At 37.0% G+C, this 25,819-nt stretch overlaps 1 protein-coding gene across 1 annotated transcript in view; it reads left to right on the top strand.

The window, feature by feature from the left end:
- Nucleotides 1–528: 528 nt before the first annotated feature.
- The window catches only part of MMR1L3 (macrophage mannose receptor 1-like 3), a 30,164-nt gene continuing 4,873 nt past the window's right edge, over nt 529–25,819 (top strand). The window contains exons 1-26 of the mRNA NM_001319006.2: nt 529–667; nt 1,720–2,121; nt 3,017–3,190; nt 4,575–4,733; nt 5,627–5,740; nt 6,438–6,572; nt 7,358–7,540; nt 8,316–8,473; nt 9,118–9,231; nt 9,557–9,672; nt 9,969–10,117; nt 11,133–11,332; nt 11,625–11,752; nt 12,771–12,852; nt 13,991–14,135; nt 15,306–15,341; nt 15,462–15,637; nt 16,513–16,580; nt 17,293–17,393; nt 18,540–18,676; nt 19,697–19,811; nt 20,405–20,601; nt 21,765–21,855; nt 23,173–23,405; nt 24,253–24,418; nt 25,615–25,767. Coding sequence (NP_001305935.2) covers nt 607–667; nt 1,720–2,121; nt 3,017–3,190; nt 4,575–4,733; nt 5,627–5,740; nt 6,438–6,572; nt 7,358–7,540; nt 8,316–8,473; nt 9,118–9,231; nt 9,557–9,672; nt 9,969–10,117; nt 11,133–11,332; nt 11,625–11,752; nt 12,771–12,852; nt 13,991–14,135; nt 15,306–15,341; nt 15,462–15,637; nt 16,513–16,580; nt 17,293–17,393; nt 18,540–18,676; nt 19,697–19,811; nt 20,405–20,601; nt 21,765–21,855; nt 23,173–23,405; nt 24,253–24,418; nt 25,615–25,767 — 3,793 coding nt within the window. The 5' untranslated portion in view covers nt 529–606. The remainder of the gene's footprint in view (nt 668–1,719; nt 2,122–3,016; nt 3,191–4,574; nt 4,734–5,626; nt 5,741–6,437; nt 6,573–7,357; nt 7,541–8,315; nt 8,474–9,117; nt 9,232–9,556; nt 9,673–9,968; nt 10,118–11,132; nt 11,333–11,624; nt 11,753–12,770; nt 12,853–13,990; nt 14,136–15,305; nt 15,342–15,461; nt 15,638–16,512; nt 16,581–17,292; nt 17,394–18,539; nt 18,677–19,696; nt 19,812–20,404; nt 20,602–21,764; nt 21,856–23,172; nt 23,406–24,252; nt 24,419–25,614; nt 25,768–25,819) is intronic.

The following is a 25,819-nucleotide window of genomic DNA, read 5'->3' as shown; positions in this document are numbered from 1 at the left end:
AACAGGGACTGAATTGAAAGTGAGACATTCTTCAGGCTGCTTTGGGTGATGGTATCCAAGCTGTATTGCTGCAGAAATCAAGGTCAGTAGGTTAATGAGAAGGAGAGTCAGAAGGAAAGAATTTCAAATAATTTTATATGCAGCAAATTTCACTGAAATCCTGGTCCTTTAAAATTCAGTTCTGTCACACATGAAGATGCAAGACTGGTGTATTTTCCTGATGGAGTTTCTTCACTGTGTAATGAAAGATTTAAAAGCTGAGGCTGCATTTCTCTGTGGTGTTTCACTGCTGGTTTAATCCCATGAACTCCATGGATGTTACTCCAGGAGAGCGAATAGCGAAGTACTGATATAAACTTCTGTCTATCACCTGCTTTCTCAAGGCAGCACAGTGTGCCATCAAAGGCAAAATTAGTGCTGTGTGGTCTTTTTTTTTTTAAATACAGCATGTGACAGAATATTTCCTCATTTAGCACTCAGGGCTTTCTCTCCAGCCTAAGAAACCAAGAAGCACTGCTCACTGTCCTCACTTCAGCAAGGCTTCATTATCAGCAACACTCATTGCACAGCTTTTGGTGGAAGGAAGAAAAGAAAGCCGCACTTGCAATGAGGTTCTATGGGTTCTGGTTTGTTCTTACTCTCATTCACGGTGCATTGCAGCTGGAAGGTAAGTGCCTTCCTCTTCTCTCCTGTAATGCTGGGTGTGGAAGGCTTACTTGGGGAATTCATTAGCAGTAGTAGCACGAATGAAATGAAATCTATGTGAGATAGTTGGTTTACATTTGGAAAGACATGGTGGACTTGCAGTGACAATATAACTTCCATCTCATTTGTTGTGCTTCTCTCACAGATGTTAAACAGAAAACTTCTGGAGAACTAGATGTCTCCTGAGTAACATTGTTTGTTATGGATTGCCTCACAGTTCCTGTTTTTCTTAATTGTACATGGTATCACTGCAGGGGCTGAACTGCATTGTGTTGTGTATTATAAATTAAATTGATTTAATTTTTTTGCTAGTTTTTTTTTTTTAATGAATTTACTTTTTTTTTTTAAATGCCTATTTTAGTATATATGACACTCAGTGATCAAAAGATGTATCATGGACCCCAACAGGTTATGAATCCCACAACTCTGGAGTGCTGCTTCCTCATATTGTGTTTGATTTCCCAATGCCATTCCTAGTTTTACATTGCCATGGCTCGTGGTAGACGCTGCAGGTCTTGCAGGCCAGTAAGGCCCATGGGCCTTCAGAGAGACCCAGAGTGATTCACTCATATTTATAGTGAAAAGGAGAAAAAAATCTGGATTCTGGAGGGAAAATAAATGGCTCAGCAAGATGGCTGTGACAACTGTAAGATGTGGCAGCATGAGAAAAGTCTGTGGAGGTCAGAGATCTGAAAGGCTGTGCATCTGACGACACATAGAAATGGGGTAACAGTGACAGCAGTTTGTGTGAGGGAATTCTCATGACTATTATAAATAAATCAACACGATATGCTTAGCTCTTCTGATACGGCTGGCTGCCACTAATCGACAGTATAGTGATATACAGTAAAGAAATGCAAATTCAGTTCTCTATTTTATTGTTTGTTGCATTGGGCTCCATACAAAAATGTTTTTATTTGATATGAAAGCAATGACTCCTACTTTGTGTGGATAGGAAGCAGAATATGTCACTTACATTGATTATGCTATGCTTTCCATTATTTTGTTTTACAGACACTGAAATATTTTTAATATATAATAAAGTCAGCAAACTCTGTCTTCAGGCTTCTATTGCACAGTCAGTTAGAACTGCCACTTGCCATCAAGACAATGAATCACAAAAATTCACATGGATTACTGATCATCAGCTCATGAGTGTGAGACTGAACCTATGCTTGGGTGTTCCTTTGAAGGAAGATGAGGTTGCGATAACCCTGTTTCCATGTAACCAAACAAGTGAGCTCCAGTGGTGGGAATGTAGAAATGAAAGCCTTCTTGCAATCCAGGGGGAAGACTTGTTTTTCAGTCCTGGCAAGGAAGAACATGATAATGTTGTACTAAAGAAGAGGCTGAGTCCAAAGAATAATTGGAAGATCTATGGGGCCATGGATGTTTTATGTTCCCAGAGATATGAAGGTACAGAAAATTGGATCTTTCTTCGATTGTACTAATTTCTTTGTGAGTGTTAGAGTGTTTTGGATCTTTAGCTCTGAATATTCTGATTCCTTCAGTAACAATCAGAGTTTTAGAAAATCACTGTGCTGAGAGACTTAAACTTGAATTTAATTTCATATCTTTTTGCAAAATATTATATATTTTTTATATAATACATTTATCATGTACTATATACACTAGCAATATAGTAGTATTATAGCATTATAATACTGTAGTATATTGTGTTCCATAATTAGCTTCACAGAATCATAGAGCAGCTTATATTGGAAGGGATTTTAAAGCCTACACAATTCCAATCCTCTGCCATGGGCTGGGCTGCTCCCTGCTATATTAGGCTGCCCAGGGCCCCATCCATCCTGGCCTTGAACACTCCAAGTATGGGGTTATTCACAGCTTCTCTGGGCAGCCTGTGCCAGTGCCTCATCACCCTCTGAGTAAAGAATTTCTCCCTAACATCTGACCTGCACCTCCCCTCTATCAGTTTAAAGCTATTCTCTCTATCACTGTCAGACTGTGTAAAAAGCTGGTCTCCTGCTTATAAACTCTCTTTTAAGTACTGAAAGGCTGCAGTAAGGTCTCCCCAGAGCCTTCTTTTCTCCATGCTGAACAAGCCCAGCTCCCTTGGCCTTTCTTCATAGGCAAGGTGCTCCAGCCCTCTGAGCACCTTCATGCCCCTCCTCTGGCCCTGTTCCAACAGCTCTGATTACTCTAAATTGCTTTTCCACATAGTGATACAGTTATGGGAAAGTAATGTGGAAACAACTTAGAGATGTAATTTAACAATTAACATAGCATTTTTTGACAGTTCCCATCATTTTCTATACTATTGTTATCTTTTCATATTTTATCTTCTCAGAGACCTTTACACTGCTAGGAAATGCTTTTGGGGCACCTTGTGTGTTCCCTTTTATGTACAAGAAGCAGTGGTATGCCGAGTGCACGACTGCTGGCCGCTCAGATGGCTGGCTCTGGTGTGCAACAACTGCAGACTACGACACAGACCAGCGATATGGATTTTGCCCATTAAAAGGTAAGTTATCTGTTCCCTTGCAGTTCTCTTTAGCTACCCAGTGCTAGCAGAGTGTCAAAATCTTTATAATGATGCATGGTTTACATCAACAAATTGTACTGTATTGCCACATCCTACAGCACCCTACACAAGGAAATAACACAGTGTTGCAAAAAGATTTGGAGAAAACTAACTGAAGAGTTAAATAGCATGCAGTTCCCACTAATTGTGGTGGTGATGCTGAGCAGCAGGATAACTTTGAGTTCCTCCTTCTTTCCCTGGCAGAATGCGTTCTGTGATTATTGTATAGCCCTTCTCTGAGGACCCCCATTGTGACGGATACGGGCATTAAAATAAGTGCTGTAGGAAGCATAATGATTAGTGTGTTTTTAATCTGCATACACACACACACACACACACATATATATATATATACGTATATTTGCTTAAGTGGAAAGTGTTCTCTCGTTGATCCTAATGAGCCCTCTTAATATAGTTTGGATAGCAGTCTTTCCATCCATCCCTGGCATTTCTCTAAAAGTGACATTTTTCTAAAAATTGACTGCCATTTCTGTGGTCACTTCTCTCTTCATCTCCCTTTCTGGCTGTATGATTGACAGGTAAGCCTTTGCAATTCTCCTGATCTTCTTAACTCTCCTCTGCCTTTTTTCCCATTGCTCTGCAGTCAAATACGCTGTTGAGGTCACTACAAAGATAACTACAACAGTAAGCCTAAATGGCATGTGACACAGGGGTCAGTGAATACTTTTCAAAGCCTTTGAAAGCCAGTTCTCAATTCTTATTTTTTTTTATTCAGCTTTATTCTGGCTTTGGGGAATAATCAAACATCTAATCCAATTTTGTATTGCATTTTAATAAGCATGAATAGATCCTCACCAGATCAAAGAGGCAAAGATAATCAGAAGAGGAGCACCATGTGGCTCAGTACCATGGCAGTGCCCCAGATCTCAGACTGTGGCAGGAACCACCAGAGGCTTTTAGCAGAGGAAGATTTCTCTAAGAACTGTCTGATGCTAAATTCAGTCCTATAGCTGCATCTCAGAGCTCTCAGTGGAAACTGCTGTCAAGAAAGAGAAGAGGCTGGATATCTTTTTATAGATTTCAGACAGGATTTCTGCCACAGCGCTCCACGTGTTATAAATTTCTATGCAATCACTTCCTTTGTAGTAATTCCTGGATTATGTGTCTTTGTGCAAGAGTGGGGAATGTTTTTCAGTGCTGCCTGCTGGGCCCTTACCTTCATCTTTCCTTATCCTGCTCCTAAAATTTTCAGTGCTCTTGGAAGATCAAAACCAACAGACATGAGAATGTCATGCATAAAGAGAACCTGCAACTCATTTTTCTGTGAGTTACTGTCCCCCCATTATAGTTATTTTCTCCACAGACAGAGACACCACTTGGACTACAGATGTGTTAAGAAATGCCCACTACCAAATAAACTCTGAGTCTGCTCTCACATGGCACCAAGCAAGGAAGAGCTGTCAGCAACAAAATGCAGAATTATTGAGTATCACAGATATTCATGAACAAACATACCTTAAAGGTAAGGAAGTAAAGCAAACCTTGATCTACTTACATTGAGGATCTTTTCAGTCTATCACTATGGCTATGGACTACCTGCTATGGTCTCATGAGCCTAAATATATTAAAAAATAAGTAAATTTTTTTTTTATAATTTGCAAGTTCATATCAAACTCACTGAGAAGTTTAAATGAAATTCAAAGTCTTTCAGCATGCTGCAAGAGTAGCACTTTGACTTTCTGTTTAGAAATGTTATATTATATAAAAAATTGGTTGCTTTTTCTTTTTTAAGAAAAAGCACCGATCCGAAAACTAAATGAAAATTTCATTTTTAGCAAAAAGTGATATTTTAAAAAAAAATTAACAGCAAGAGAAAAGACAAACACTTATGCCAAAAGAAAAATATGTTTTGTGTCAAAGGCAGTTCGGCACCGGTTTTGTTTTGTTTTGTTTTACTCATTTAGCATTTAGAAAAATATCAGTTATTCATATATTGCAAATCGTGGCTCTGCCTACCACGGTATATCCCAGGGCTGGGATGGAAGAAAGCATCTCTTGTTTTAATGATGAATTTAACACGTAAGATTTTTAGCTTTAGAATTTACTCTTAGACTATATTGATATTTCCACTTGAATATCACCAATCTTGTAAAGATTTAGGCTATTCTACAAAAAATCACTGATTCTGAATTTACGCTGAGGTGTCGTTTTGCAATAGGTGATACAAAGTGCAAGAAAGTGTTTTGTTGCTGTTGACTGTGTTTTCTGTTGATCAAAACTTTAGTATTTCAATTTATCACAATATCTAACTATATTCATAGTTAGAAATTTAAGAATTTCATGTCTTCCTAGAGAAATTATTAATGACTTATACTAATTAAAAAGTGATTTAGGAATCTTCTTTTGGTTATTTAGAGCTAACAGAAAGTACAGATTCTGCACTGTGGATTGGCCTTAATAGACTGGACCTGAAGAGTGGCTGGGAGTGGATTGGAGGCACTCCTTTCCAGTATTTAAACTGGGCTCCAGGTAGCTGTGGCTTTGTTTGAATTCTGAACTTCTGAAGACGAAGAGTACATACTTCAAATTTATCTTCAAAATATATTCTCAGATTATTTGGGGATGAGAAGAAGTAGGATGATAGCATTCAGCCACCAAAACAACATGTTTTTTAGCCTTGTGTTAGCTTTAGAAAAGTTTGTTTATCTATTTATTTATTGGTCCATGGTTTTCTTTTTCTATAGCAATGTAAATCAGAAACTTCTATGTATTGCAAAAATATTTTACTCCTGAAAACAATGCTATATCTCCCACAAATATTTAGTTTTCCATTTCTGGTCTCTAGCAACAAAAATAATATTAAAAGTCAGAAGACTGAGCAAGTTACATGTTTACATACACTTAAGCTATACTGCAAATGTGATAAACTACATGGAGGCATTCCCACTACCGGAGATCTGCCTCAGTTCAAAATATGTTTAGTTGTTGTACTAAAGGACATGATTTAGTTGGGAAATAGTGTGGACTGGGTGATCTTAGAGGTCTTTTCCAACCTTGCTGATTTTATGATTCAGTTCTTGCTGACTCTGCAAAAGATGTAATCTTTGAGGCTGTCACTTCAGCCAGGAGTGATTTCTCCTGCTTGTTTTTGAGCTTAGAATTCTATTTGTCTTCAGAAATATTCACCTTTTTTCTTTTTCTTTTTTTCTCTTTTTCTTTTCCAAAGGAAGTCCCTCTCCAGAATCTGGAAAACTCTGTGTGGTTTTGAATCCTGAAACAAAAGCTAAATGGCAAAATTGGGAATGTGATCAGAAACTTGGCTACATCTGTAAAAAAAGAAACTTCACCTTGATACCCTCAGGTATGTGACCTATATTGATAACTAAAAAAAGGGTCTGTTGTCAGAATTGGTTGGTGTTCCCTTTGGCAAAGATGAACAGGAGAATTTTATGAGAAAGAAGAACTATTTTTAACCATTACTGCCACTTTCATTTTTTCTCATTCCTGATTTTACAGCCATTGCACCCTTTCTAGGATGGTCTCTAAGTCCCACCACACAGGGTGAAACAGCCAGATCTCTTTTTGAAAACACAGAGTACTGAGCATGAAAAAGGAAAACAAAACAAAAGTTATTTTTCAGAAAAGAGAAGTTGGTAAATACAATTAAAGAAAGAAAAATTGGCGCATAGCAAAGATAAAATATATTTTAAATAAGTATTTCCCTGCTGGTGTTTTCCTGTGCGTATGTCTAGTTTGAAATTTGTCCAGTTGATTTTTATCTTTACACTTAATTTACATTTAACATTTACACTTAATCTTTCAAAAAATCATAAGTATTCTGTTAAGTACAGATGATTTCTGATTTTTCATAACAGCTTCTAAGTATTATAGAGGGTGTTACCATTTATTTGTATATTAATGTGATTTTTACAGGTATTTGACCATTATAAAAACTGTAGATTTTGTGCTAAATAATACACATATTAAAAAGCTAATGTTTTCTAGCCATCATTTCATTACAATGAGAATCCCCAAAGAAAATTCTTAGGTAAGAATCCTTTTGCACAGAATGAGCGAACTTATCTTCAGCCTCCTGTCATTTGCATAGCATTTGAACTCTCCTAAAATACTGATATTTATTTCTAGGTGACATTTGGCCTATTGCTTGCCCAGATGGATGGGTATCATATGTAGATCACTGTTACAAGATCTTCAGGGAAACCAAAGGATGGCAAGAAGCTTTGACCTCCTGTCAGAATGCAGGAAGTCACCTGGCCAGCATCCAAAACTTTGAGGAGCACAGCTTTATAGTGTCTGGGCTTGGGTACAGTGAGTGTTTCCAGTTGTTTTTTTTTCTTTTTCTTTTTTTCCCTTGTCTGTGTGTAAGGAGTTACCAGGTAGCTGACCTGAGAAGTAGTAATTGTATTAGCATTAAATATCTCAGCCAAAGACATGCAAGAAGACAAAGGTCCAGTAGTGATAGATCGGTGCAGTACATTCTGTTTCAAAACTGTCCAACCACCATCACAAGAAGCACTTATAGGAATGTATTCCGCTTTCTTCTACTTTTTGATTCTGTTATCATCCCCTAGTTTAGTGACTATTGAAGAAATTGTGAATATCCTTCCAGATCTTTCCTTTCTCATTTTTCTAAATGCCACCTAAATTTACCTTCTATTTTCAAAAGCTTTTTTTTTATTAAGAATGCCTAAAACTATAGGATTGTGCACTGATTTAGGCCAGAATGTACCTTGGAAGTCATCTGGTTCAGCCCTAGCTTGCACAGCTAGCCTCAGATCAGGTTAGATGACAATTGTAAGGTGGTCCTGTGTGGAGAAGGGAGTTACACTCAATCGTTGTGAGTTGCTTCCAACCTGGGACGTTCCATGATTTTATGATTTCATTATAATCTAATTTTGAACATGTACTGTAATTATTGTAATATGTGTGTGAAACATTTCACATATAAGATAATCGGTGCAACAAACTAAATAATGCTCTGCTTTATTAATTAAGAGATTGCATGTTCTAGAGCTTGAGGTAGCTGGAAAAAGGATGCAGCATTATAAGATGTCTTTTCTAGTTCTGTGTTTTTCTGTTCTAGAGCCAACAGACAAGCTCTGGATTGGCCTGAATGATCATAAGTTTCAAATGTTTTTTGAATGGAGTGATGGTACGCCAGTGACATACACCAAATGGCATCTGGGAGAGCCATCCAGCACCAACAACAGGCCAGAAGATTGCGTTATGATCAAGGGCCAGGTAACATTATTCAGCATGCATCTGATTTTAATATAAAAACTAGATTGTTAACAGAAGAATAATCTGGCCTCCTATTTCAATAATTGTGTAGGGCCAGAAAAGGGGATGTGAGGGGAAAAGTAGAGACTCAAATATGACCTTCTATTAAAAACAAACAAACATGAAATTACTGTGCTACTCAGGAAATTTTCTCTTCAAGTCCATCTCAAAGCAACAGTTGAAATCAAGCAGGTCTTTCAATGTCATTTGGATACATTCTCCCACTGCTTTTTCTCTGGTAGCGGTGATAGCATGTGAGGATCCCTGCTACCACACTTGTGCCTGCTCCTTTGGCTATTGTTGAGTGGCACAACTGCCTGTTCTGGGCCCTGCTGAACAGGCTGGGGACCAGTTATAGCTGAAAAGTGGGCAGGAAATCTGTCACCTTCATTGCCACTCATCACTACCAGCCATAGCAGTACTACCATAGACCACTCTACCATTTCACTGACTGTGAGCAGATTTAGTTTTGTTATCAACGTAGAGAATTGCATATAAAAGTGTACATTTGTTTCAAAATGGAAGGAGAAATGAAGATCTATTCAATTTCTTTAGATTATTCATGTTAATCTTATTGTTATTTATTTCTTTTTCCTGCCTCATAGGATGGCTATTTTGCAGACTCCAACTGTGAGAAGAAAGCTGGTTACGTTTGTAAAAGAAAACCTATACCACAAATACCTAGAGAAAAGGAAAATACTGATGTAGGTTGCAAAAAAGTAAGTGTATAAGACTGGAACATTAATTGCTCAGATCAAAAAAAAGGACATTGTCTGAGAATAATCTAAAATTACTTGAATTATTATTTACTTACAGAATTCTTATTATTTATTATGGAGTGTATCTCTCTTAAGTTACATTAAGCTACTTACAGAAACCACTTAGAAGGAATCTGACATGTCAGTGCAAAAGTTTGCTAATTCATAGTCCTTCATTCATTTTGAAATTATTGTCCTTCATTCATTTTGAAATTATATATCTCATTTAATACATGAAACCACAATTGTTTAAAACTCAAAAGGAGATTCTATGACTGTGTTACAGGGATGGGGAAGATATGGGACCTACTGCTATTTTATTGGACATGTACCAGCAACATTTTCTGAAGCAAACAACACTTGTAAAGGAGAAAAAGGTTACCTAGCTACAGTTGAAAGTAGGTATGATACTGAATTTTCTTTGTCTTTTGAAAAGGTAAAGGTTTTATGTTTCAAATTACTCAGGGAACTATTTCTCAGTTGTTATACAAGATCTATTTGTAAATTACACAAGCTACAGATGAGGTTTGTAGTTGGAAAAAAAAGTCACATTTTTGTTGATTTATACGGCATGTGAAGCAAGGAAAAGGAGAAAAGCATTCATCATCAGATATCTAATCTGATTAGATACACTGAAATTACATAAACTTGGAAAAATGCTCTTGTTTTCACTCGTGTTACTGTGATCTTCCTTGCAGGTATGAACAAGCCTATTTGACTAGTCTTGTTGGGCTGAGGCCTGAGAGATATTTCTGGCTGGGTCTCTCTGACATGGAGGACCAGGGAACTTTCAGGTGGAGCAGTGGTGAAGATGTGTCCTTCACGCACTGGGGTGCAGCAATGCCTGGTAGGTGCTGTGACTGTGGATGGTGGAGCCCATAGTCCCTATTCTGATTTTTACTGACAACATTTTCTGAATGCTATAATTTAGCCTTCCAATATATTTTAAAGGAACAGGCAGTTCCTAAAATCTGTTTTTTTTAATTTCAAAGGGACAATTTGAATTACAGTTTTATACCAGGCTGTCTGATATACTTACTCATAAGTTTGACTTCACAAAGACTATCATAATTAAAATCTTGAAAATTGCCTTCTTTTTGATAAATGGGTTACAGGCAGTTCCTGAGACTATTCTGCACTCATCTCTGGAGAAAAGAGTGTGAAACAGAGCAACTGTAATAAGGACTTAAAGTTAGAATTACAGAATGACAGAATCAAAACTGATTCTGCCATGTTTTTTCACTTAAGATGTTAAGAAGCCTACATTCACATGATAATATCGAAACTGCACAAAAAAACAGAAAGCAAGGTTTTGAAATGCTATGAGGGAATCTGCTCTCCTCAAGATAGAGTACATCCTTCCGACTGATAATTTGTCTAAAATTTTTCTCAGATCTTTCAGTGACATTATGAAATCTTAAATAAAATGCGAACAGCACAAAGCTATGAAACTTCTATAAATGCAACAAGAGAAAAGATCTTGCCAGGTACTCCACAGTGCCAGCAGATGAACAGGTGAAACTTCATCATATCTCTTTGAGGCTTAAGTAAGAATGAGATCCTCATTATAAGCACAGGTTTTCCCTGTGAAAAATAATAATTTTCTGTCCATTATGAAGAACATCCAAATTAGAAAGTAAAACAAGGAAAATCTTCAAGCTGATTATTACCTCCTCAGACAGAAACCCTCCTCTTCAGCTCTGTGGAAAACACCTAGAATATTTATCTTCTGTTCAAGTTCTTCTATTCAAGTGCTATTGTATGACAAGAAGAGAATGAGCACTTCTCAGAGTTTTTAAGCAAGATTCAAGTAATTTGGAGTGTATGGTGAAATAGTCAACGTTTTTTTATTTCTCATAAAGGAAGTAAACCAGGGTGTGTTGCCATGAGAACTGGAACTGCAGCTGGATTATGGGATGTTCTTGACTGTGAGTCTAAGCAAAAATATATCTGCAAACAATGGGCAGTTGGTGCAACAGCCCCACCTATTTCAACTACTGCTCCAAAACCCACATGTCCTACTGGCTGGATATCAAATGACGATGCTACTTCCTGTTATAAAGTAAGTGCTTAAATAGTTAAAAGAAATTCTTTGAAATGTTTTGTTTTTCACCTCTGTGTTAAACAATTAGACCACTCTAATGGAAAAATGTTATAAGCAGTATAATCCATTTCTCCTATAGAATATTGCTTGGCTTCTATGAAACTTCATTTATATTTGATCAAGAGCATATTTCTTTATTTTACATTTTATGTGTATTATATATGTGTGTATTACATTGTATTATAGATATACACGTATATCCTTATTTTATGTTACATGTAGTGTATGTTTTAAAGCAATTTCTTCACAGTACTTTTGCAGGTCAGATATTAAAAAGAAATCATGGATTGAAGCTCGAGATTTTTGTAGACAAATTGGAGGGGATCTGGCCACCATTAACAATGAGGAGGAGAAAAAAATGATATCAAGAGGAAACAGGTGAGTATCTGTGCATTTTTGTCTTATTAGACTTCAAAGGTGCTTAAAATGAACTGTTATAAATACTCAGATAATTTCTGAAAGAGATTCCTAAAAATCCATAAACACTGTGATAAATTTGAAATTTTTTCTACTTATGAGTATTATCTGTTTAATTAAAAAAAAAAAAAAAACAACGTTTTTTCTCATGGCTAATGGGTATCATTTAGGAATACCTGAAATTTTAGGAGGTGCGGGGTTTTATTCTCAGCGGGGTTGAAAATATTACCAATATATTTACTTTTGACTCATCTTGACATAGCAAAAGCTGAGACCATCTTCAAGAGCAACAGCCTCTTTAAATCAGCAATGGCCTTTCCTGAGACAGCAGAGTACAGAGGAAATACAAGATCATGACTATCAATAATTTTGATAAATCAACCACTGATGTTAAGCAAATATAGAGTGACTGTTCATATGGCAGTTAGCAGTGATACAATGTCAGCTATTCTTACAGCTCCATTGCTATAGTATTGATGATTAGTTAGGGACTTGATATTCTTGAAGGTCTTCACCAACCTAAATGATTTTGCAATTCTATTATTTTGCTTTGTTCAAGAAGCATCCCTTGTCTAAAGTATGTAACAATTACTGGCATGTTTTTAAAGGCTTCAGTTACATTTCTAAGTTAATACAACAGTGTTTGTATAGGTTGTGAATGCAGGGCTAGTGCACTGCCAATTACATCTGTTGCACCAGCACATTTGAACTGTGAATCTCAGTGAGTATAATAAGCATTTGTAAACTGCAGGGAAATTGTATCACAGAGACTGGTAAGGCAGGTAATAGGGAGAAAAATATTAGATATTTCTACGTAGAACATATGCATAAGTATAGCCTTCACCAAAGCTATTAGGATAATTAATACTGCTTCACTGCAATTTGGAAAATGCTTTAGAAAGTTCAATGATGTTTTCCTGGATGTTGTTTGCATTAGTGTTTACAAACTGTTCTGTCTTATAATTTGTGTTTGAGTCAGTCACTGTAGGTTTGAAAGAGTTTGGCTTGGTATATTTTCCTTGAATCCAGATGAAGGATTCGCCTGGAGTGATGGCTCTCCTGTAAGTACTTTAATTTTTTATCAGATTTGTTTGGTTGAGATGTCTTGGGGACTGTACACGTGCTTTTTAGGTTTTTACTGTTCTCCTCCTCAAAGAGAATGCTAATCCTGCAAACATTTATATGGCTGTTAATCTTTATTACCGTCAGTAAAACCACAGCAACACATTTGGACACATGGAAATAATCTGCATCTCACTATGGTCTGCACCTTTCTGCTCAGCCTTCCAATATATTTTCTTTTCCAAAAATGGAGTATGAACACATAGTATCACAACATAAAACTTGGTCATACAAGATCTTGTATCCTTTCTCTGGCCAGAAATATATAAAGAGCTAAGCATGCAACAGATGTATTTCTCAGTATCCTCCTGCATCCTCCAGTAAGCAGAGGGTCAGAGTCTTTCAGAAACAGAGCTGAGATCTGTATTTCTACATGATGTTCATGATGTTCCTACAGAACTCCACTTCTTATTATCTCCAAATGCTCTTACACTCTATTTCCTAATTTTTGATCCATGCAAGAACCTTTCCTCTTACCTAGTAACGCTTTAGTTTCCTTAAAAGTTTTTAGAAAGAGAACTTGCCAAGTACTTCTTCAAAATCCCAAGTAGCTTATATCAAACAGCTCTTCCTTCCTGTTTGGATGACAGTTCGTTCAGAGGTAACTCCACCAGGTTTGTAGGACATGGCTTCCCTCTCAGAAGCCATATTCCTGTCCTCATTAACTCAGAGAGAAGAAGCAGTGAGAACTGAACTGAAGCATGTATGGTCACTGCTACCACATGGCTATTGGACAATATCATTTTGAACCCGGTTGCAATCAGTGAAGTGAGAACTATTCAGGAACAGTGAGAGTGGGTTGGTGTGAAGTTGTCAGCTAGATGAAGCTCATTAGAAGCAATGCATTTGCCCATTTTTATTCTGACTGTGTCTAGTGCTTGAGATATGAACAAGAAGAAAAGCCCTCCAGGGCAAGACAGCCTGATCTCCCAATTACTGACATTATCCCATTGTAAAAATTCTTACACCTATTTCTTTTCCTATATTTGTACTCTCAGTAAAACACAGAGTATTTTTTTTCTTTTTGCCAATGGATAGTATAACTGCTGAAACATTAAAAGATTATTTCTTTTATAGGTTAGGTATACAGGCTGGAGTGATCATCCAAGAAGTTCAGGAGGACACATGTTCTGTGGTGTAATTGATGGTAGAACATTTTCTGGGCAATGGCTTCTTTTGCCCTGTGAAGAGCAGCATGACTGGGTTTGTCAAATTAAAAAAGGTAGATTTATTATTGTCTTTAATCAGGAAGCTTAAATAGCTTTTTAAGTATTTGCTTTCTAATGTAATTTGCTGGAGAATGATACAAAATTTTGAAAACAACACTTTTTCCAAATACGTGCCAAGAAAATTAGGTAACACAATACAGGCCAGGATTTTTCAACGAGAGATGATAAGTATAAATGAATTAATTTCTTCGTGTAAATAGTGGTGTATAAATAATGTTGTTTTATAGATTGCAAACATTTTGTATAATAACTTACTCTTTGTGTGCTTTTGATGTGGGAAGTAAGCAGTTGCACCTTCCTTACAGCACTGATCATGGATAAAGCTGGAAACAAATCTAAAAAATGTCTGGTGTACAAATGTATTTTTTTTCTTTGAGAGCTGACTGGATTTACTGCTGATTATAGGCCTCTATAAGAGGTAACAGGAGATGGCTTTCCTAAGGGAAAGCGCTCCAGTAAAAAAGTTTGTGCTGGAGTCAGTAAATGAGAAGTGTTCAGGATCACAGTTGGTATGTTTGGCACTTGTTGCTGAGGCTAATCATAGCTATAGCAATACAGTTAAGGAAAATTGATAAAACAAGTCCAGAAGCAGTACTCCATGTTCTCCTCTACAATTATGCAGGAAACATCAGCTTTTGGAAAAGAAATTTTTCAAAGCAGTGGCATTTATTTTTTCATCTGAGACAGAACAAGCTTGTATATACAGTTGTATTTCCTTTGGCCTATGAAAATTTGGGACTAAGAGAGTATTAGATAGAGATAAAGTAAATCTAGTGTTAATTTTCATCCTATTTATGAGAAGACCCCTCTGGAAAATTATGGTATATCTACTGGGGCATCAGTAAAGAGAATAAAAAACCAAAGCTTAGTATGTTTCAGATAAATCTACTGTAGTTCACAGCTCGGGAGACTGTTTTAATAAACACTGATCTCAAAAGGTACGAAATCCATCTATGACTTTGCTGAAATGAAGCATAGCTTATGATCTAAAATTATAAGATCATGCATTTTTCATAATGAGTAGTTGAAATTTGTGGCTAAGTCTGCTTCTTTTCTAGTCAACAGCAAAGGAGTGCAGAAGTCTGCTTTAGTTTTTGCTTGGTTCCTTGCAGTCACTCACAGAAACCAAGCCACATTATACCTTCTGTTCTGTTGTTTTGCAGGAGTGATGCCAAAACCTGAACCAATTGACACATATGGTAGGTTTTTGCATGCATTTATTCATTTTTTCATCATTTTTTAAATCAAAATTGTTACTCTCAAATGAATTTTTATGTCCTACAAATGAAGAATTTAAGGCTACCTTACTTGTCTTCCAGAGTATAAAACCACTGCGGATGGATGGTTTATATACAAAGATAAACTATACTACATCAGCAAAGAACAAGTCTCCATGGAAGAAGCCCAAGAGTTTTGCAGGATGAATTCTGCAGACCTTGCTGTAATTAGCAGTAATAGTGAAAGGAGGTTCATACAGAGAGCTCTGATAAAAAATGTGAGAACCAATACAGAGTGGAAATAATTTTGACAACCTGCCTGCAAACCTTGAATAATCTTAGAAATAGAGCTAATGGTATTTTCACCAATTAAATGTAACTGAGACCAATGAAATCCCCAACAAAATGCTATTTTTTGTTCTGTGTGATTTGTTTTCTCCTTCTTGGCACGTGTGTTTCTGCTTGTTGTACAACAAAGATTTTTTTTTGAAATTACCATAGAAATATAGAATGGCTTAGGTTGGAAGTCATCTTAAAGATCATTTTGTCCCAGTCCCCTGCCATGGGCAAGGCTGCCAGCCATAGATTAGGCCCAGGGCCCCATCCAACCTGGCCTCAAACCTTTCAGGGATGGGGTACTCACGGTTTCTCTGGGCAGCTGTACCAGTGCCTTAGTTTTCTCTGAGTAATTAATTTCTTCCTAATATCTAACCTAAGTCTCCTCTCTATTCTTTTAAAGCTATTCCCTCTTGTCCTATAACTGCTAGACCATTTAAAATATCAAGCTCCCTCCTGCTTAGAAGCTCCGTTAAAGTACTGTGGAAGGCTGCAATGTGGTCTCCCCGGAGATTTTTCCAAGCTGAACAAGCCTAGCTCGCTCAAACTTTCTTTATAGGAACAGTGTTCCAGCCCTCTGAGCACCTTTGTGGCCTCCTCTGTATCTGCTCCAACATCCTTCATGTACTCCAGTCAGAGCCTCAAAAGAGCAGAGTAGAGGGCATGATCACCTCCCTTGCTCTGCTAACCATCCCTCTGTTGATGCAGCCAAGATTACTATTGGCCTTTCGGGCTGCGCATGCACACTACTAGCTCATGTTCAGCTTTTTCTTCACTAAAACCCCCAAGTCCTTAAAATGGTTTCTTTCTGTTTTAGGATAAATACAGGACAGAGTCAGAACAATACTTCATTGGTTTAAAAATTAGTCTGGATAAAACATTTAGGTAAGTTAAGATCATCGCAGCGTCTGTTAATATGCAGAAGCAAACTTTTATATGTAGTCAGAGGTACTAAATGTGGTGTTTATCATGGACAAGGACTGGAGGCAGTTGTATGTTCAACAAGTACAAAGCAGAAGAAAATAATCCTAGAACAGACTAAATTCTGGTAGTTTTTCCAGAAAGAAAAATGGAAAGAGCTTTTCTTGAGTCAGCATATGCCGAGAGGAAAACTTGGCAGCTGTACTCTTATGTTTTCTAAGTCTGTTTCAAAGATTAGCCTCATGAACTGGATGTATTTTTGCATCTACAGAAACATCAAGAATACCTCAGGTTGAGGAATGCAATATTAAGTAGATGATTCAATGTGAAAAAAAATTAGGATAAATTAAACTTCTAATATCCTCTGCATTACTTAGTATGGCTAACTGAATAATAGTTTCTGATATTAGATGTAGGTTGACCACTTCTGCCTGCCAATGGAAAATATTCTTGATGTTTTCCCTTTCTGTATTGCAACCAGCAATAGCTTACACAAATTTCTTCAAATTTTAATAATTAATTTTGATTTGAATATCGAGAAAAAATCTGTGACAGTTTTTGCCAGTTCCTATAAATGCTTATGGACTTTGTCTTCTTTGTGAAATATTCACTAGGATTCATATCTAATAACGGAAAGAGTATTAATTAATAATTATTTGTGTATCTTTTCTTTAAGCTGGATAGATGGGACTCCAGTAACATATGTGGCCTGGGCTCCTAATGAGCCTAATTTCGCAAATAATGAGGAACATTGTGTGGTAATGTTTTCAAAGCAAGGTAGATAATAAGATTAAACTGTTAGATTTTACTTCTCTCTTTTTGGACTATAATTGATTCTGACAAACTTCTGCTGTTAGTGGCCAAACAATCTTACTGCTATTTTCTGCAATTCCTTAAGAGAGACAAGCCAACAAGATACAATGACTGGCACAAGCTCCCAGCCATAGAAGAGTCTATGTATTCAGTATAGGGAGACTTAAGTCCCATGTGTAATTTAATGCAGCTACCTCTCTGGGTTCATGAGATTGGCATTGCATATTACAGTGATCTGCACTACTTCTCTGAGTAAAACACTGATAGGTGAATGGAGCCTATCTTCACTCCTGCTAACTTAAGAAAGTATTTATGACTTAGCTGCAAAGCAAAGGGAGTTTAAGGAACAAGCCAATAAGAAGATAGATGACAAATATTTTATAGCATGTTTGAACACTACACTGTGCTCTCAGATTGATGTGGAATGCTCTATCTCATACATTTTGCATGTTTTCTTTTCATATTTGCTTTGTGTTGTATTACCTCTGCTCCCTGCAATATAATGATGCCATGGCTTGAATGAATCATAAACAAGTATGGGCACTGTAGAGAGCCATGGAAGAGGAAGAGCAGCAGGGTCAAGCAGTTCAAATTAAACACAAGGGGCTACAGCTGTGCTACGATGACAGCTTCAATTGGCTCATTCAAAGCTGCCATGGTTACTTTGCTCTCAGATAAAACTACAGACTGAAATATAGGGAAATACAGAGAAATATATGAAATAAAGAGAGTATGTTGTGTTCTGATTTAAAAAAAAAAAGTTCATGAGATGTATATATTTTTTCTCATCCTCTGCTTCCCGTAATTCTTCTACTTTGGCAGCTTAATATGAGAGGGGAAAGCAGAATGAAGTTAATTGTAACCAGGGCATTTGCTCTTTTTTTCCTGTCTTTTGTTCTGTCTGCAATTGCTAAGCAAGGAGACCACAAACTAATGGTGCTAAGCAGATAAGCACACAAACAACTTCCTTTTGTAAGCAATATTTAAGTTCATAAATGTAGCATTTTTACTCACTTTGATGGTCTGAAAAGTAGAGATTACACTCTTATTCAAAATAGGAAGGGATTGTTGCAAATGTTATAACAACTTGTTTATTCAATCTGTTTTTAGGCTTGTGGAATGATGTAAACTGTGGTACCACCAATAGATTTGTATGTGAAAGGCATAATAATTCTATTAATTCAACACTTCCTTCTCCGTTTCCTCCTGGAGGGTGTCCAGAAAGTTGGCTTTTCTTTAACAACAAGGTACATCAGTGAGTATCTTAAGTGAATTGCATATGGCGGCAGGACTGAAAAAAAGAACTGTAATCACAAAAGTGTGCTTTTGTTACTATGGAATAAAGGAGTAATTATCCAGTCAGTGTATGCTGACTGTATACCAGGACTTCTATGGAGGTAACTATGGACATTTAACTTCCTAGACAAACACAGGATTTTGTTACTGTGTAATAATACTTCTGTTTCTCTCCTGTGTTATGTATTTATGTTACAAGCTGAAGTTTGTAAAGATTGGGCTTGGAAAAAAAAGTCCTTCAGCTGGAATGATTTAGAAAGAATTCATTTGAGCAAATCTGCTGGCTTGTATGAGAGTTCCCAAAGCTTTCAGCTCAGACATATGATGCCAAACTGAAATTGTTTTGAGCATGATTTTACATACAGTCTTGATCTGGAAGTCCTCATTGCTGTAACAAAAGTATTTGCTCCAGTTGGAGTTGAAACTCCATTTTCCAAGGGCTGTTTTGTTTGATGTACATACTCTGCACTGCAATTGCATCCCAAGAATGTTAGGTGAAGATGTCAGATAGTATTTCACACAGTTTCACACAATGAGCAGTCATCGTCACAGTCATTGGAAGCTGGACAAGGAGCAGTAGCAACCACTTTCTGTAACTGTATTTCCCAAAGACACTGAACTTAAATGATCTTTCTCTTACTGCAGGGAGCAGGCAGAAGAAAATGTATAGCAGGATTATATACCTCACATTGTTATGAGTAATTCAGATGACACTCAGTTCCTGGATTACACCTTGTGCAAAGAAAGGGGCCAAATATCTCCCTCACTGGATGTGCTTGTCCATTGTCTTGCACATTGCTGATTTATTACTCTTGAAATGTGTCAATTATTCTAGCACCTCCCCCTCCCCCCCCCCTTTTTTTTTTTTTTCGGGAGAACTGTGCATCCTATAGCTAATTGATAGTATTCACAATCAACAGTTTCCATCTTTGTTAGTTTGAATGAGTAGTTGCAATTCCTTTTTCCCCCAGTGTTTCAAAATATTTGCCTCCAATACAACAAGAAAGCTGGCATGGCATGACGCACGAGAAGTTTGTATTGATCTGGGCGGAAATCTGGCTTCCGTAGCAAATGAGCATGTGCAAGGTACGTACATGGGCTCTCCTGAAACACCTTACCTCTCGAAGAAAAATAACATTCTCTTACTAAGGAATGTACTAAACTCTTGAATACATATTACAAAATTATCTGCTGAGAATGGCTTATTTACCAGGTCAGTTTATGCTTGGTTTCAGTTCTGAAGTGTGAAATATTTGCTAAATCACCTTACATAGAAATAAGATGTGTGTTTCTATTTCTTTCAGTTACTTTGTTTTGAGAAACTTTCAGCCTGTTTTGAGTGAGGTTGTCCAAATTGCTCAGACTAACAAACTACTATTTTTTCTCTCACAGTCAATACTATGTTTCTGAATTGCTATGTATGCATACAGTGTAGGGAAAGGGGCATTTTCTAACTTCCTCTAGAGTTTTTTACTTGTCTGCTTTTCCCAGCCTTAATGCTTGTTTAACATATGTTCCAGAGATGATTTTCTAAACACTTAGTAAAAAGAAGATGTGCTCTGTACTGGGAAATGTTATCCTTCTAATTTGGCTGCTGTTATAGGCTTGTCCACATTTCTTCCTGCTTTGGGTGAGTCATGATGAACTTTCCTTAATAAGAAGTTTTTGCTTCCCTCTAGCTTTCGTCTACTATCATTTAAAGGATGCTACAACCAATGTTTGGATTGGGATGAATGATATCAACAGAGAGTCTACATTTCTTTGGGCAGATGGGAGCACCGTTTCCTACACCAATTGGGTTGAAGGTGCACCAGAGACCAAACAAAGCTTCTTCGACTTTTATGAGTATGAATTGCTGGAAGACAACACTGTGGAGGTATAGAAAATTTAATTAGTCTCTGTATCTTAGGCAGCCAGATGATTTTCCTGAAAGGAAAGTTACACTGACAATAACAAAATGTTGAAACAGGCCCTTTAGCCAGCAGAAGGCAGCTTAGTTGAAGTACCTGATAGCCATTTCAAATTTACCAAAAATATTTGGCAGAGATTCTGAAGAAAAAGGACAAAAGGTTTGAGCTATTGCAAAATAACAATAAAAAAGTAAAAACAAACAAACAAAAAAACAAAGACATATATTACATCAGTTCCCCCCAAAACTGCACTACCACTAGCATCAAAGTTGCAACACAAAATATAGAAAAGTTACGAAAAACCAAAATTAAGGTTGTTGTCACAAAATTAATTTGTCCATGTGTGTTTCCCATTCCTGGTTAATGCGATTTCAATTTGTCTCACTAGCTTCTGTTGGTATAGAAGGATATCTTCAGCTAAAGGGCAGTTGTTCTGTTGAAGTTAAATCTCTTTTCCAAAGGAGTTTCTGCAGAAATAGGAGGTAGCTGGTGGTCACTGGAGACTCTTAACATGTGCCATCAGTCAGCTTGTTTATGATTAAAACTCATTCAAGTCAGCATAGCAAATAAACTCAGATGAAATGTGGAAAGATGGGCAAGGCCAATCCTGAAACTAGGGGAACCATCTGGAGGAAATCTTGAAACAATTAAAAATAAGGAAGTAAAGGGAATTTTTTTTTGCTCCCAAAGACATCTGGTAGTGATATCTTGTTAAAGGCTACAAACAACTGGTAGAGTACATGCTTTCTGCAAGGTGATCAACTTCAGTTATGATAAATCCAGAGCAGTGCTTTTAATAATAGTTCAAACATGTTTTTTCATACATGTAAATTTTCAGAAGTAAATCTACATAATTCTAAATAAGAATTGAGTAGACCGTAATGAGTCTTATTTTTATAGACCTTTCTTTTAGACTTTGGCATCAGCGGAAGTCTGGTTCAAATGGGTCACTAATAAATATCAGAACAGGCCATTTGTTAGGAATCTTGTCAAACTGATCCATGGACATAGATGCTCAAAAAGCTCCTTTCCTCTCCATCACCAGGCTTGCACTAGGAGCAGAGGATTTTCACCTCACTGTATCCTGTTTGTCTTTTCTAATGACTGTTTACATTGCCCTCTTTTTCAGACAGATTGTGTTTTCATGACAAAATCAGATGGCAAATGGAGAGATGATAGCTGTGACAACGAGAGAGGCTACATATGCCAAATGAATTCATGTGAGTTCCGCTTAACCCGTCTCCTAAATAGATAGAGTATCTCAGTTATATAAGAACAATATAAAATGCACTGCAAATTGATGTCACTTTTTCTAGCTTTGAATGTCATTTCGAATCTCTCAGATTTTAAGAGCTCCTCCAGTCTTAAAACAAAACTTTTTCAAAAGTATAGTTTGTGCCATGGAAATTATTGGAGAGGAACCACTGTCTTAATCGGGATTTTGTACCTAATCATGAATAATGCTAGAGAATAATACATGAAAAGATTTCTTCTTAGTGAAATAGAAGATGTTTAGGCATACTCTTTAAGTGCAGAGTAAAATGAGGGACTTGCAGCAATAACCCTGTTACTCCTGGCAGTATTTGAGAAGATATAATCCTCTTCTATTGAAACTCTTCTGCCCAATGTTGTAGGAACTCTACTAAAATGTACTGTCCCTTGGTGGTGTCCTCATCTGCAAAGAATATTTATATATCAAAACAAGAAATGTATGTTTATTTTCCTGCTATAGAATTGTAGTTATGCAAATCACTGTAGACCAGCCATGCACTGAGAATGGAGCAAAAGCACAGATAACAGAACAGTTTTGCCTCATCTTTATCACACTATTGGTAAAAATAAATAATAAAATAGCTATCCCCTATTCAGTCAGCTACTACTGTCTGTTCACTCAACATAGCTAACCTGTTTGTACAAATCCCATCTCCCTGAACAGCAAACAGAGTTTCATGAAGGCATTTTTGTCTCATTTTATCTCAGGTACAGCTGTTCTCTATACTCTGTTGATTCACAGGGCAGAAATAAACACTGCTTCACTCAAACATGCAGACAACATTCACACAGCCCTAATGGACAGGTTAATGACTTAGTCAACAGTGATCTATTAACATTAACTATCTCAAGTTGTGCTAATAGAGAACAAAAGTAAATGTCTTAAAAGCCATCCCCAAGCCCTCTCCTGCCAGTGACCTGAAATAAGTGTGTATTCAGATATCTAGATGTAGTCAAAATATTTTGAATTATGGGAACACAAGTATCCAATTTATAGGGGAAATTTCTACACTAGTCCACAAGTATACTGTCTACTTCATGGCACTCAGGATTTTAGTCTGTTTTTTACATTAACAAATTTGGCTTTTGTTTTATAAGGGTTTTTTGTTGTTGTTGTTTACTTGATTTTATTTTACATACTGTTCATGAACTTAAATGAATAATTTAACTTACGGCTATTTTGCACCTCGTATTTTTTTTGACTTCTTCTATACTGGATATCAGTGGTCTGTTTTAAATTCATGCATCCTATTTTTGTTCAATAGTTACTGCACAATTTAACTTACCAGCAACGAATCCATCTTCTGACTTTGTCCACTATGGTGATAGCAGCTATCTAATTGTCTCATCCAAAATGCAATGGGAAGAGGCCAGAAAAAACTGTCAAGAGCAACGTGCAGAACTTGCAAGCATTTTAGATGCCTACGTCCATTCATTCCTTTGGATCCAGATGCAGAAATATGGAAAGCCTGTATGGATTGGCCTTAACAGCAATATTGTAAGTGTTGGACAGATGTGGAGTTCAGGTGCTCAGTGAGCTCTTCTGCTTCTTATGTTTCTGTCAGATGCTCAGCTTATAGCAATTCTGAAATAACCGTCCTGTTGGTGGTTTCACTGTGTGTGTACATGAATTTCTAATGGCCCCGTGAAAACTAATTACAGGCTTTCATGCACCAAGTCCAGTGGAAATAAATCACAGAAGAGGTTGAGAAGGTTGGAACTAATACAGAGAGAAAGCTCCAGAAATAATAAAAGAAATGGTAACAGAAATAATGTTACAAACTGAGTGTCACAATCCAAGTGTAGCTACTGTGCAGAAGACATTAGCTTCTCTGAAAGCCATTGTAGCCCTCTGCCGTATATAGAGCTATTTGTGACATTTATTTATATCATAATGGTTGCTATGAGTGTTAGAGAGAGATTTTATAGATGATTTTGACTGTTTAATATCAAGTAATCTTTACTCACCAAATTGTTCACAGTCTAAATTTAAAGCAGAATACCAGGAGTGAGTTATTTGTAATTGCTTCTCTTATTATGAAATGAAGTAAATAATTTAATATTGACTTATCAGAGTCTCTTACCATGTTTTATAAGCTTGTTTTACTTTTAAAAAATCCTCTTGACAGTAATACATCATTGAACATGATTCATTCTTAGTTCTTATGTAACTACAGCTCCCAATGACATTGCTTGGTACTGTGAATAGTGTTTAAAACAACAGAACAGCACCTGCTTGTTTGTTTTTCCCTGAAAACCTCAAATAAAGATGGAATGTGTTGTGCCTGAACTTTGTATGCTATAAACACCACACAAATTTATTAACAAATCTTAACTGTTTTCAGACTAGAAGCTACTACAAATGGACTGATAACTGGAAAACCAGATTCACCAAGTGGGCAGCAGAGGAGCCAAAGAAGAAAAATGCTTGTGTCTATCTAGACCTTGATGGTACCTGGAAAACAGCACCCTGCAAGGAAATGTACTTCTCAGTTTGTAAGAAAACAAATGGTGAGTAAGTGAATGTAATCATTCAAAAGACACATTCTTAATTCCACTACTTTTCCTAAATGTAGAGGCTTTGTTATGGCTTAGGTTAAAACCTTCATAACAGTAAACTTCAAAATACTGTCTACTTCTGTGCAGAATCTGGAAGTTTTCTATTAGATGATATACGAGCTCAAGGCTACAGCACATGAAAGCCTCTTGTATAAATGGATATGGCTGCTCTGCTTTTATAGTAGTCATAACTGTTTGCATAAGATGAAACTCTGTCCTCAAGGTATTTTGCTCTTTCTGAGGTGTGGGCATAAATCATGCTTGAGATTGTGTAATGTAAGTAAGCGCTGGAGCTTGCACCACCTGCATGGACAGCAACACCTGGATAAGTTCATGCTCTGATGTCACACTAGCAGCCAAAATACTAGCAAGAATTTTACTTCCATTTACTATTGCTAGAGCTAAAGCAATTCTAAGCTAAGTGTAAGAGACTTGGGAATGTGAATGATACTTTAACTCCTGGTAGAGTTATTCCGGAGTTATGTTTATTTGTAGATTTTGCAGAAGCATGTTGTTTCCCTCCTTGACTAAGGAAGCTTGGCTTTAAAGCTACACAATATAGTCTCTTCCAAGTGTGACACTCAAGACAAAACACCTGAAAGGGACTTCTGAATTAAACTTTCTAGACATACATTTGGTCTTCATATGCTGTACAAGAACCAACAGAAGTGAGTTGTACACATGATAAATAAACTGATTTGGCAGTGACATGCTAAACTGATGGCTCATTTGTATAAAGTGACCACACAGGGACTGTAGGCAGCCGTACAATATGGGACTGTGATATCGACAATTTGTTAGCTTACAACAGCTTGCTGTAATGTGAGAATGCAAATTTAAGATGCAAATCCTCATCACTCAGGGTTTCTTTTCCTCACAGTGCTGCCAAGCCAGATAGGCATTATAGAGTATGATTTGCTTCCACGTCCTAAGAAATGTGGCCGGAGGGTAGATGTTTCACAATTCTGAATGCCTAGCTCTCCCTGTTGTCTGAGCTGGGGCATAGAGGAACAGTCAAGAGTAGAGTTTGAGGTAGTTAATGCTTGCTGACAGAAATCATGCTCCGTTTATATGCATACCCCACTTCATGTGTTGCTCACAATGCAATACCAATTTCAAACCTTCTGACCAACTTCAGTCTTTTTTAGTTGTAGCTCCAACTGAGCCTGCTCAGCTGCCTGGAGAATGCCCTGAAGCAGCTGATCTGCAAGCTTGGATCCCTTACCATGGGCACTGCTACTACATTGAAGCTTCAGCAGCGACAAGCTGGGCCCAGGCCTCTCTCAAGTGTACTCATTTAGGTGAGAGATTTCTTTGTCAACTGATGTGATCTCTACAAAGGACTTATACAAA

This window comes from Gallus gallus, chromosome 2, assembly GCF_016699485.2.
Source record: "Gallus gallus isolate bGalGal1 chromosome 2, bGalGal1.mat.broiler.GRCg7b, whole genome shotgun sequence".
Classification (NCBI taxonomy): domain Eukaryota; kingdom Metazoa; phylum Chordata; class Aves; order Galliformes; family Phasianidae; genus Gallus; species Gallus gallus.
The sequence above is the reverse complement of the archived record's forward strand: the minus strand, read 5'-3'. Positions and strand labels throughout refer to the sequence as shown.